Source organism: Anthonomus grandis, chromosome 15, assembly GCF_022605725.1.
Source record: "Anthonomus grandis grandis chromosome 15, icAntGran1.3, whole genome shotgun sequence".
Taxonomy (NCBI): Eukaryota; Metazoa; Arthropoda; class Insecta; order Coleoptera; family Curculionidae; genus Anthonomus; species Anthonomus grandis.
The window spans coordinates 16515841-16529548 of NC_065560.1; the positions used below are offsets into that span (position 1 = coordinate 16515841).

At 31.3% G+C, this 13708-nt stretch overlaps 2 protein-coding genes across 7 annotated transcripts in view; one reads left to right on the forward strand and one right to left on the reverse strand.

Moving 5' to 3' along the window:
- The window catches only part of LOC126745199 (zinc finger protein 574-like), a 250094-nt gene that overhangs the window by 31427 nt on the left and 204959 nt on the right, over positions 1–13708 (forward strand). For 4 of the 6 annotated variants that reach the window (XM_050452931.1, XM_050452929.1, XM_050452939.1 and 1 more), the window contains exon 1: positions 4641–4881. The exons of 1 other annotated variant lie outside the window; for it this stretch is intronic. The gene's annotated coding sequence lies outside the window, so the exon portion shown is untranslated. Of the gene's footprint in view, positions 1–4639; positions 4882–13708 lie in introns of those variants that run through there. One more of the 6 variants, XM_050452940.1, reaches the window with a different exon arrangement.
- Positions 367–2670, reverse strand: LOC126745201 (uncharacterized). The gene is made up of 3 exons (XM_050452942.1): positions 2154–2670; positions 549–1290; positions 367–426 (listed from the first exon to the last, which is right to left on the reverse strand). Exons 1-2 carry the CDS (start codon positions 2548–2550, stop codon positions 821–823), a joined length of 867 nt encoding a protein of 288 aa, XP_050308899.1. The 5' UTR covers positions 2551–2670; the 3' UTR covers positions 367–426; positions 549–820.

The window sequence follows — 13708 nt, forward strand, 5'->3', positions numbered from 1 at the left end:
TTTTTCTTCATCGCTTCTGAGCTGCCACTTTTGTATTGGTAGTTTATAGGCCAAATGTAAGACAGCTTCAAAAAATCGTATTCGGGCATGAAGAATAGATAAACCAAACTCAAAAGTTTCCACATTAACTATCCCCTTTTTTTGGATACAGTTAAAATCATTTGAAGTTAAGCCACATATGTAGCACCTCATTGTAGATGATGTGCTTGTCACAGAGTTGCACACCTGAAATGTTTTTTTTTTAATTATTAGATAGAACTACAACAATAAAACCTAATAATCATATTTCGGGTTTGATTCTTAAAATAGTAATAAACATTTTCATCAATTTTTATTTTTTTACTCACCTTTCCATCGACCATGGTCAACATTATTGTATGCGATACCTCACAAGCAATATTTTCTTTCATTTGGAGAGTTGCACACCTGAAATGTTTTTTTTTAAATTATTAGATAGAACTACAACAATAAAACCTAATAATCATGTTTCGGGTTTGATTCTTAAAATAGTAATAAACATTTTCATCAATTTTTATTTTTTTACTCACCTTTCCATCGACCATGGTCAACATTATTGTATGCGATACCTCGCAAGCAATATTTTCTTTCATTTGGACTTTCGTTTTGTTCAAATTTTTTAAAGCATCTTTGATATATGATATTTCTTCTCTTATCACATCTGCGGTTTCTTTTATAAATCTCAGCCTGATTGGGCGGCAATAACGAGGAGATGAAGGAGTGGGGTTCTGCCATAGTATTTTTCCATTTAAGGAACAAATAAGCCGTAAAGGGACAAGTGAGCTTTGGAACAAGTTAGCGTTCATGTCGGAGTCACATACAAATTTTTGGTTGAATTGCGCTTGTTGCGCTGCATCGCATCCCCATTTACATATGAGTTCCAAGGCATTTCTTTCTTCTTCGTCAAGCGTTTTACTACTTCGTAAAGATCTGTCAGTAATCTGGATACAGTGTGATCCATCAAATTCTGAAGCTTAATATCTGCTAAAGTTTCGGTGACAGTAATAGATTCTTTGTCGGGGTAACACTCTTTTTTGACTTCTTGGATCTTACTGTAGCATGGATACATAGATGGATTATAACTTCTTATGATTTCGTACTGCCTCTTTGATAAGTCTGCTTCGATGAACATTGATAACGCTTGTTGCGGTGTTAGTTGTACCTTCTCTTTGGATTTACTTGCACTGAACGCTTTTTTATAGGCAGTGGCTCGTTTGGGTGTAGAAGTGATTTCTTTCAGCACGAGAGAAGCATCACGTTTCCCTTCATTAGCTAGAAAAAAAAGCAACAAAACGGTTAATAATTGGGTTTAAAAACCTATGTATCTACCATGCACTTACACCAAATATGTGTTATTATATCAAGTATTCTGCGATATTGACAAATATGTCAAAAACAAAGTTAGTTGTCATATACTTGTGATTATAAATATTTCAATCCGAAAATATAATTTTGAAAATGGCTGCAAATGATAATAGCCGATACGTTATATCTGAAAGGAGCAGCACCATGTGCTGTGCACATGGTGAATATATTTGATAGGCATTTAAGACCCGTTTTGAGGGAAATAAGTCGCGATACTTTAATTGCATTTATTTACGGAATGCAGGATCAGGAGGTGCCAATGCTAGAGTAGGACCAAAGTAGGTTGCAGCAGGAAATTTTAAGTGTCTTACAAAGAAAAACCTGGTCTGCATATATTGGGTTACCGAACAATACCGAACAGCAGATGATAATAACATTTGACAGGCATTTCAGACCTGCTTTGAGGAAATTGAGTCGCGGTTCATTAATGACGTTTATTTACGGCATGCAGGATCAAGAGGTGCCAATGCCAGAGCTGGACCGAAGCAGATTGCGGCAGGAGATTTTAAGTTTCCTTCAAAGAATAACTAGGTCTGCAGACGATGCGCTAAATTAAACTTTTATAAATTAAGAAATAGGAACCTAATTCCTTTTTTATTTTAATAATATAAAATTATGATAAATAGATATGTGTGTATTTCTTTTTAAATCTGAATGGTACTTTCTTTAAGTTGGTTATTATTATGATCTTTATATTTTTTAGATGATAAATTTCCTGCCATTTCCGGCCTGAATCGCCTAAAAGTAATTTATTTTGTTTACTCACTTACCTAATTTTACTTGAGTTGCAAAAGTAAGTTCTTCCAGGTTATTGTCTCTTCTCAAAATTTCCGTTTTTCTTCTCTTGGTTCTTTCACTCACATCATAGAACTTTGTTTTTGGACAGCCAACTCTTTGAGAGGACGAGCCCAGAGGTTTAGGAAGTGAAATGATTCCATTCAGCCATCCTTTATTATTCTTTTCGAATTTATCCCATATAGCATGTGACTTTTTCCATTTTGATACAATTTTAGACTTCAACCGACGAATTTCTCGTTTTACTTTTATTTCATCCTCATCAGAAAATGGTCCAAAGTTAAAGATGTATCCTTCAAGTTTTTTGCATTTTTCTGTTATATTAATACCTTCTGACTCCCTGACAAATGTAAATAGCATCCTACGTGTCATATTTCGAAACCCAGATGCAGCTAAAACATGAAAAAATCACAAAATGTCAAATTTCAAATTTTCGATATTTTGAGATGTTCTCCTCCCTCCTTTAAGGCGTTAGTTCAAAAAGTTGAAAAAAGTGAACATTTATTTTTTGTACCATAGAAGACAAATATGTAGGCTATTCAAAAATATTAATATTAATGCCCGGCAAATCCCGGCACATTGACTTAATCATTTTTGGTATATATTTTTTTTAAATGTTTATTACTAAAAGGTTACCATCTTAAAAATAGAATACCAAAGAAAGTATACAATAAATGTAAAAAAATAAAAATGCAGTTCGTAAGCACTTCCCTGTTGTATTAGACTCCATAACTTTTCTCTTCTTAAAATAATCTAGGTACCACACAATTCAAATTAAAAATTATTAAATTTATTTCAATCTAAACACTTTGATATAGACATCACAAACTATTAACCTTAAAGTGACAATTAAGAGCGTTGATAAGGCATAAACAATAAATAACAGTTGGGTTTGATGCACTATAGTCTTGGATACCTAAAAACATGTATCAAATCTTTTCCGGCCCGATTTCCGAAAACGGACTTTTGGCCGCCCAGATTGATGAAATACTCCTATGTGCGTAGGTGGAAATGTGTGGCAAAAATCCATTAATATTTAAAGCCCTAAATAAACGCCTGTATAAGTATACACACCATTACAAGGATACACACTAGTTTAATAAGTTTAAGCTTTTAATTAATTAAATTCTGAATCATAAGCAAAAGAATGAACATTTTAAAGTATTTAACTTTTCAGCAATTAAGAAAGTCAGATCTGTACTAAGAAAAAATTGCTGATGATGGTTATTAATACGGTGAGACGTTGTGAAACATAAATGGGATACATCGCTCTAAAGAAAATAAAAAATGTTTTCAAAAGAAGATATAAAAAACGCAGGTCTGTATTAAAAAAAAGAAGTTGATAGCCGTTACCAAGATACCAAACATCATAAAAAAAAACTAAAGGTGAAGTTTTATAGATCACAAAAAATTATAACACTTTGTAATTACAAATAAGTTTCTAAAACCAATAGTTTTGGAAATAGTAATTGAAATAAAATTTGGCGATTTTTATAAATCACCCTGTAACTCACGAACTAAGAAACATTTTGCAACCCTGTGAAAGGATTTAGCATAATCATGAAAATTGGCAACTCTTTTCTAATTTAACTGCCCCAGTATCTCCTATAGTTTCGGAAACAGCAATAGTTCCACATAGCAAATAGGACACCCTGTATGTCAGAGCAATTTTCTTGTAAACTATTATCTTTTTTAGAAGAACTGTTTTTTTAAAAAAGAAAAAAAACAGGTAACAAAGAAGTGTTTATCATATGAAAAGATGTAGAAATTTAGGAAAAATTTCTTTTGAGGATGTTTCATTAAATAAAATGCCTAATTTTTATAACTAATAAATTCATAAAAAACTTCACTTATCATAAAAAAAATTATATAATAAATAAAATCATCACTCATGCCAATTTAACAAAACGCAATAACTGCCAACACGTATGACGTTATCGCTAGAGGCGCGAAATTCAAATTTTAAAATTAAATAATACAAGTAACTTTTTGTTTGACACACCCTGTATGTGTAAAATTATTTTAGGTTTGTATTTGATTTTTTCAATGTTATAACCATATCATATAAGTTTTTATCACACGCTATAGTTTAGACGCTATATTAGCCCCGTATTGTACGTATTATGTCGGCTTTTATATTAATTTGGAAAAAAGAAATATCAATCGTATTTTCCTCTCGCGTAAATATACATCAGAGCAGAAATTTAGGAAAAACTTTTTTTGAGGTTGTTTAAAATTAAATAAAATGCCTAATTTTTACAAGTAGGGCCACTTTTCCAACTGCTTTTTGCGAATATAATATATGTATAACCAAATTTCATTTTACCTATGCCTGGTGCTAGCGTTGATGTGACTACTGTCGACAACGGTTAGAAATAGGATTACGTAACTACCATCATCAGAGAGGAGGCTTATGGCCTTGAGACGCACTGCAATTTTCGGTCGGGCCTTCGCAGAAATCGCAGAATAGCCCGCCGCCCGCTTGCCTGCAGTCTAGATCGTTTCCTGGTCTAGTCGACGGCCGCGCAATATACTGACGACGACGTGTACAATTCTGTTCTATTTTTTTTTAATTATCTATAGTTTTTATTATTTTGCTATATGCTTTCTTCATTATTTTGTGCATATTTTGTGTGACTTATCATGTAAAATTGTTACTGGACATATACAAGTTTAATCTATTTGGAATTTTTTCCAACATTGGTAAGTCAAAATAGCTTTCGAATTAAAAGTTACTAAAATGTAACAAATATGTTACTACTTAAAAGGAAAGAAAATTATTTGCACCTTGACTTTATTTCGGTTGCATGAAGAGTTTCCGAAATCCATAAGTTAGTCTCACAGTGACATATGAACGTGTTGTAAAAGCTAATTTTAATGAACAATTAAACTTTTGGATAAACTTGATATCAGTTGCAGTGTCCCTCTCGGTTTGATGATCTCTGATTTAGTTTTAGACTTTTTAGAACATTTTTAAAATTTTACATACTTGATAAAATGTTTAATTGTTATTGATTGATTCAGTGGGCAACAAAATAACATTACAATGATAAATTGTAATTTTATTGCTGTAATAATGAATATATTTATCTCTTACCATAACAATGTCTCATTGAGGATGTCAATAGTAAGACTTTTTGACATTTTACTTGGAAACGTGTAGGAACGATTTTATTTGAAACGAGACTATTGTAGGTATCATATTGTAGTAGCAAATAAAATATCAATTTTTTTAATTTAACAACATAGCCATATAAATTATCAATTTTGGGTTTAAGGGATAGAATTCTGTACACGGATGCGTCAGAAACTTATAGTTTCGACTGGTAGTTTAAATTCTTAAAAGAAACTCATAGATATTACTACTTTTTTCTGAGTTTCTTTTTGTTTTAATTGTTTTTTTCTTTTTTTTAATTGTTAAGCAAATATGAAGCTATCAAAGTAAAATAGAGAATAAATTTCATGTTAACATTGGTCTGCTTTGAAGTCTACATGGAAGTTAGTAACGAGTAAAGAAACGAAAATCATATTTCACCATATAAATTCTTCTCAATAATTTCTTTTGCACTGGACTTATTTCTTGGCCCCCTTTGGTGTTAAAAGAAGTAACTCAACTTTGAAAATACCCTGTATGAAATATCTTAGACACAAATGATTTTCAGGCGATAAAGGCGTGTGAACCACTCCCAAATAGTTTAAAAATTTAAATAATAACTTAACTTAAAATTCTAATAACTTAATAGAATATTCTCACAACTTCAATCTCGGCAAGTGGGTCAAAGAAAATGAATTATATAAAATATTTTAGAGACACGTGTTTTTAGGAAATGCAGGGGTATAAACTGTCATCCTTAGACAGTTTACAAAATCACAGTAGCTACTAAAAATTTTGCTGGGATTTTTTATATTATTTTTAATTGTTTACACCTTCCATCTCTACTTAAAATGTGTATTTAAATGTATTATTCATATTTTACCTATAGACCAATTTTAAAAGTTTATACCTTTTTAGATTATTTGTTCCTAGAATATTCCTTTAATCGTATTTTTCATAAATATGTATGCTATATTATATAACTCATTATATGCCATATGCTATAAATCAATAAGGTCACGAGCTATTTTATTATCTGAATATTTCCAGTTACTTTTTTTCACTTTTACTATTTAAAAAGAATATGTTTTACATTTTTTTATACTAACAAAATTTTAAAAAATGGTGGGCTTATACAACTATTTTTAATGTTGTGATCTCTTATATTACAATTCATAACTTATACAAATGAACACAATGCTGCTAGATATAGCTTTATACTTCACAATATAAGTATGATCTATTATCTATGAGGTTGACAAATTTCAACTTTATGTACTATACAGGGAGTTACAGAATAAGATGCTTATCCTTATCAGTCTTAATTTTAAGATGATTTTAAGAAGAAAAGTTTAAATAAAGCTTTAAACGTCCTAAACTCCTTAACTTTTGAGCCACAGGATTTTGAAGTCAGGATGTTGAAATTTAGCTCACACCCTCTAAATTTCAACAGCCATTTTTTTAATAAAGGAGAAAGTTTAAGCAGTGGCGTACGTACCGAAACCATTTTAGGCCAAATTTGGTTTCTTGACTTTTTTTCGTCCGACATGCGATTACCGCGGAAAAAAAAATGCAACATCTTAATACATGGTCCATTTATTAGTAAAAAAAATAAAATATTCACTTTATAAACATATTTACATTATTTTACAATAACAATATAACAACCCTAATTATAGAAGTCTAGCGGTACTAATATTAAATAGTTTTAAAAAATTCCATAAATAATTTTTTATCTTTGTAGCTCAAAAGTTAAGGAGTTCAGAACATAGCGTTATGTGAAATTTTCTTTTTAAAATGATGCAAGGATTAATACCCTTAAAGATCAGCATATTATTTTGTAACACGCTGAATTATCAAAAAAAATTGACATAAGTATATTTGATGTTTTGTTTATTTGACGAAAGTGATTTTATAAATCTTAGTAAATCAAAGTGGCAATTCAAATTAATTTAAAAAATAGAGGTCAGAATAAGCGGAAGAGTTATGAATTAGTAAAATGTATAAACTGAAAATACTGTTTGAGAAAAATATTTTAAAGTAAAATTACTAAAATGCAGTATGTTTAATGTAGTAAATTTTTAGTAACAATTTTTTTAATAAAAAATATTCAACCATAGTATCACAAAAAATTTATATTGTAGAATATTAGCAGCAATAGATCTTAATTAAATAGATCTTAATAATAAAATAGTTCTTAAGCCTTTCTTTTTGATGTAAGTTAAGGAGAAGACTATCCTTCTGACATTTGGGTCAACCATTTACTTTTTTACATAAATGGATTCGTAAAATGGAATTCTACATATCACTTTTCTTTTCATTTAACGAAAACAAGTGTTATTTGTAAATAATATCGATGCAGTTTACTATACAGTGCTTTCATTTCAAAACGATCCACCATTAATAACTTTCTTAAAAAAAAAAAAAAAAAAAAAAAAAAAAAAAAAAAAAAAAAAAAAAAACGTCAAATTAGATATACAGGGGAACGTTTAATTATGCATTTACTGAAATTCTGTCAATCACCTACTCACCTCCAGCTAACCTCACTTTAATATGTCAAATGGGAACCCCCATCGTGTGATCATGTCATCATAGTAAGGAGCGTAAAATTCTCTATTCAACGGTACCAAAAAAAATGAAATCGGTAAATGTGTAAGCAAATAGTTAGCGAAAATGTCTAGAAATAATGAATATTTTATTTACGCCAAACTTTGGTATTTTAAATGAATACTTTTAGTGTGGTACCTACATCATTTTAAATTTACCATTGAATAGAGAATTTTACGCTGCTTACTATGATGTATCACACGATGGGGGTTCCCATTTGACATATTAAAGTGAGGTTAGCTGGAGGTGAGGAGGTGATTGACAGAACTTCAGTAAATACATATTTAAACGTCCCCCTGTATATCTAATTGGCCTTTTTTTTTTATTTAAGAAAGCTGTTAAGGGTGGATCGTTTTGAAATAAACGATCCATTGTAATAATCCATTGAGCATAAGGTAACCTATTTAAGATAAATGTGTAATCCGATACTTAACAAGTAAGTGAGACATATAATACATATTTCGTTAAAGTAGTAAATCTTAACGAGAAAAACGAAGCGTTATGTTAAAAAATTAATACAAAATAACAGAAAAGAAGACTGAGGGTGATAACTATTAACATACTGTATCTCAAAAGTTAAGGGGTTTAGGTCACAGTTTTATTTAAACTTTTCTTCGTAAAATCGCCTAAGGATTAACACCCTTAAGGATCAGCATCTTATTTTGTAACATCCTGTTTATAAATACAACAATTCTATAGTATTTTTTAGTTTTAGCTCAAAAATACCCTCTGTCATTGCCAACATCCATTGATAATTTCCTATGAATGAAAAAACGGGAAAAACAATCCAAATACCTGAAACCCATTAATAAGCTTGATCAGCGGACCCTGACAGGCATGGTTTATTCTTATTACATTCTTCATTCCTGTCATTAGGCTATAAGGATAAAAAATATTCTAGACCCTTATATTGTGTAATATATTTATGACTATAAGAGTATGATTATCAGCAATTTTGAAAGAAGTATGGCCATAAATTATTTCTTCTTAGGAAGCAGAACGGAATAATTTACTTTTATAACACTATAAAATTCTTTTCACTATCTATTTTAAATGATTTCTTTTTTGTCTTTATTAAATATTACGAGTTACGATCATTATGAGAACAATTATGGCTCTAGTAAAATGAAAATCCTGCAGTCTCCCTCCACTGGTGGTGTCCATCATCAGGGGATACTAAAAGGACATAATTCCGAACAAACGACAAACAGATACAGAAGAAAAAACAAACTTAAAAATTAATATAAGATACACTTACAAAGGTTTAAAATTGGTATTGTAAACCTTTGTAAGTATTGTAAGTGTATCTTATATTAATTTGTAAGTTTTTTTTTCTGTGTCTGTCTTCTGTTTAGAACTATTTCCTGTTAGTATCCCCTGATGATGGACACCACTGTATCCGAAACATGTAGAGAATTTTAAATAACTAAATGCTTAATAAATAAGTGGAAGGAGACTGCAGGATTTTCATTTTACCTTATCCTACGACTCCACTGCAAGTATGGACTATTTCTTCACAATTATGGTTCTATTTATAAATTTAAAAAATATGATTAATATAATGATTCTACTATTAGGTTTCTTGCCTAGATTCTTTTACACAATATGATCATTTCTATTAACGTAAGGCATCTAACTTAGCCCTCTATATTCATAGAAAGTATTTGTTGATACATTTAAAATAAATCTTATTCTAAATCGTAAATTTGATAGGAAAATCTACATTGTTGTAACAAATGTATAATTCCAAAACATTTGTTATACCTAAAGTGATTGGTCACTTGGATAACTTGTTCTTGTGCGGCATCATGTTTGGCGAGTGGTTGAACCATTTGTAGTTGTAAGGAAAGGCCGCCTGCAGCTGAATAACATAATTATCTTCAATTATTATTTTATTTTTTTTACAAACGACTGTAATTATTAAGAAATATATTTATTGTATATATATTTCTAATATTTTCTACTTTATAATAAAATTAGGTAACCCTTTTTACGATAGAGTAATTATTACCAATATCTTTATTTAAAAAAAAAAGGTTGATTGCTTTAACTTTTACTAATATTCACGAAATGAAAATTAAAAATGTTAGATATTAATAAATCAGTAATTTATTATGCTTTTAAGTTCTTCTGCTCTAAAATTATCTCATTAAAAAGGTCCCTACTTATATCCTTGTAATTAAAAAACATCTTCATAAAACAAAGCACCACTACCACTACAAAAAAGCACCCATATTTCCTTTATTATTATTTAAAAGTCTATCCATTGTGTTGTAGTAGACACACCTGCTAATATGAAGGTTGAGAAAAACAGTTAATTAACACAATCAGCCATCTTATTATAAACGTCTAGGCTCACCTAGGGTCTAGGGCGGTCTTCAACCAATAACAGTCGAGCGTTTCATATCAGAATGCATTGACTGCCTTGGTGGGGTGAAATGCAATCATTGCGTTTTAGAATGCATTATTACCTAATCTCCATTATTACTTGCGACCATTACAATGGGAAAGTAATTCTTTTTTTATCGTATTCTCTGTTTTTATCGTAATTTAATTGTGAGAAAGAGGATTTAGAAAAAAATAATGGTTGGAAGAGTAAAAAATATAGTATTTTAGAGACCAATATATGTTGTTTTTTAATGATATAAATTTATGTTTTATTTTGACAATTTATGTAAAATTTTTTTTTATTTAATTTTGGTACCTGGCAACATTTTCCTAGTACGTTTCTATATATTATAGGAACAATAATGTTTTATTATATTCAACAGCGACATAACTTCATGAGTACAAAAAAGTAAAAGTAATTGCGTAGTTGCAATGGGCAGCCAGAGGCTGGTATGTTCATATGTCTTGTAATCGTTCCGTCGTGCCCTACTGGGGGTTACTACTTTCGAAAACCAATGACGCTCTGTGGTTTAAGGGACTTGCAGTCAGTATACTCGGTAGTGTTACCTAAGTATTTAAACCTAGCTTGCCTAACTACTAATTACTCTCCGATAACGTGGTCCGCAGTTTGGTCCTCCCAATACCACCAGGGATGCCGCAATGCTACTTTACGCGTATATTAGATTTCTATTGGGCGAGACAGAGTCTATAGATGTGCCTAAGCCTGGTCATGCCAGGTGCTTCCGTTATCTTCGGACACTTCATTAATGCAACTGCTATACATAGCTATATGGGTTATGGGTTCAGGCTCCACCGGCCGTTTTGCAGAAATGCCAGGCGTTAGATTCTATCCAGTTGAGCCCAGATTTTTGCTTTATCTCTACATGGCCTCCCAATGATGCCAATGAGTAAAAAGAGGTTTGCAAAAGATTACATAGAAGATCTTAAGGGACAGAAGCTTTTAGAAACATCTGGGGACCCCAGATGTTTCTAAAAGCTTTCCTGCAGGTCCATCGGGCACATAGCCTTCTTAATTCCATAGTCAGCATCATCATACTAAGAGAGTTTGGAATCTAATGTCATTTCCAAAAATCGAACTGTCTTAAAGAATTGCGACTGCACTTTACCGAGAGACACAACAAATAGTGTGCCAAAGTTACGTCTCCTTGTGAATAGTAGGAGCTGCGCTTTTGTGGGGTTCAGTCTCAGACTCCCCTCTCTCCGAGACCATTTATCTACTAGCACTATTTGTCTACTATACGCAGAGCCCTTATCAACAGGCCATGCGTATAGTGCGCCCTAATTGGCAGGTCGAAAGCGTAGGCCTGTGTATATAGGCCGGCCATGTTTAAATATTTGATCAAGCTGTCGACCACTAGGCACTACAAGGTTGGAGATAATAGGTTTGTTCTAGCAGGAAGTTTAGGATGGTTTGAAACTAGTTTGATGTATATCGTAGTTGCGCATGACCAGACTGAAACCGCGTTGCAAACGGTTGCGGACTTATATTAACGGTTATGGATTTTATGTGCTAGAACATCTTTTTAAGACATGACGCTGACATTTCGCAACTCAAAACCTTTATGTAATTTGTTTGTTGGTTAGGTTTTGTGTTATTTATTTTGAACATCTAAATATTTTTCAATAAAAGTAATTATTTTAATATAGGTTTAATAAATATTATTTTATTTAATGCATACCGTTGATGTTAATGGTAACTTTACTACTATGCTGTAGGAAGTTTCTCTAAATAGCCAATATTTTTATTTGTAGGCGTCCGAAAATTTCTTATACAACAGTCCCAACAGTTTTCTTTTATAACACCACAGCCAGGAAGTTCGCGACCTTCAGTAAATAAAATATCTTCATTATATAATAAAGATGAACTTTTTCATGGGGTACCTATGCCAAGTTTGCTGAGTCACACCCACATTCTTTTAATGCCAGGGCTGCTTTAAAACTTGTCTAGCAACAAAATTTGTGTTATCAGCAGCATCCCTATTATCACTAATTAATCATTAATATCTTGATTATGGTCATCTTGTCCGGCATCGTTGGGGAGTAAAGGTATAGTTCTATGTTTATTTCAGCTTCGGCAATTATTTTTTTTCCAATTAGATGTAAATTGTGTAGTACACAGCATCAGGCCCGAATAAAGTGTACTATATGATATGGTACAATTGTCGCCATTTTTGCTTCAGCAGGCCAAAACAATGCTCAATAACATATCGATTTGTTGATCGGTTTAAATTAAAGTTTCGCTCTATGGCTGTAAAGTTTCCTCTATCTTTATATGGAGTTAAAAGATTTCTTAAACAGGGATAGCCACTGTCTTCCAGTAAATAAAAATCTTGATACCTCTCCACCAATTCCGCACATACAGGAGAACTTTTAAAAACTCTGCTATCATGAACAGAGGCAGAATATCCAACAAAAATATCCCTTATTAATAAATCATGATCACAAACCACTTGCATCTGAAAATAATTTTAAAAGGTTGAGTGAATAAACAAAAAATAGAATCTTGAGACTTAATATTCTATAATTATATTAAGTAATAAAAAAATGCTAGAGGTTTAAGTGATAAAATAGGTATTTCTTATTTAACTGACCTAGGTAGAGTAAAATTTCTTTCTATTTAAATATTAGTCTGGACCATTTTTAGGCTTATCAATCTTTATATGAGTACCTTCAATAGCCCCAATGGCCCCTGGGAATCCATTTTTTCTGAAATGTTCAATAGTTGTCTTTTCAAGATCAGATGGCCATTTAATAATATTTGGTTTAATGATATTCCACTTAGAAAATGTATCAGCCTTTTAACGTCAAAAAGGCAGCTAATTGTGATATCTAATCTATCTCCAACATCTCTAAATGAAAAATCTTCATGACCAGCAAACCACCAGATTGTGACTTAAAAAACTCACTTTTTTCAAATCTATGGCCAATATCTTAAGCCAGTTGTCTGCTAACTCGAAAATACTCAAAAAATTCCTGGTTATTGTACAGTGGTACAGTAACTTCGAAGTAGGCTTCGTTTGGTCTCCTGTGGCCTTGGAACGGGATATCTACTAGTTCATCATTACTTGATACATTAGAATTAAATCCATGATTAAAATCCGAACTTGAAGAGTTTGATGACATTCTGGATTTTCTTAAAACCCGTAATAATAAAAATTAGGATATATTTATATGTACCCAATATATACACAGAATTTTATTAAATTTTTTATCTACCTACCTTTAAAAATTTAATGAATACAGTAGTAAATTAACTCTAAAACTAGCCCTAATACTTTAAAAGCAGCAAAAATTAGATTTCAATTATCCCACAATGAAACGTGATCAAACCACGAGATGAAACTCCAAATCCGATATACATTTCTTATCGATTATCTAAATAACAAGCAAAAAAAGAAAAAAAAGTCTTGACATATACCG

Bases quoted from the DNA above. Each gene is read 5' to 3' on its own strand.
- LOC126745201 (XM_050452942.1), bottom strand. From the start codon at position 2,550: ATGACACGTAGGATGCTATTTACATTTGTCAGGGAGTCAGAAGGTATT. The intron at 1,291-2,153 runs GTAAGTGAGTAA...TTTTTTTTCTAG, and splicing joins TGCAACTCAAGTAAAATTAG to CTAATGAAGGGAAACGTGAT.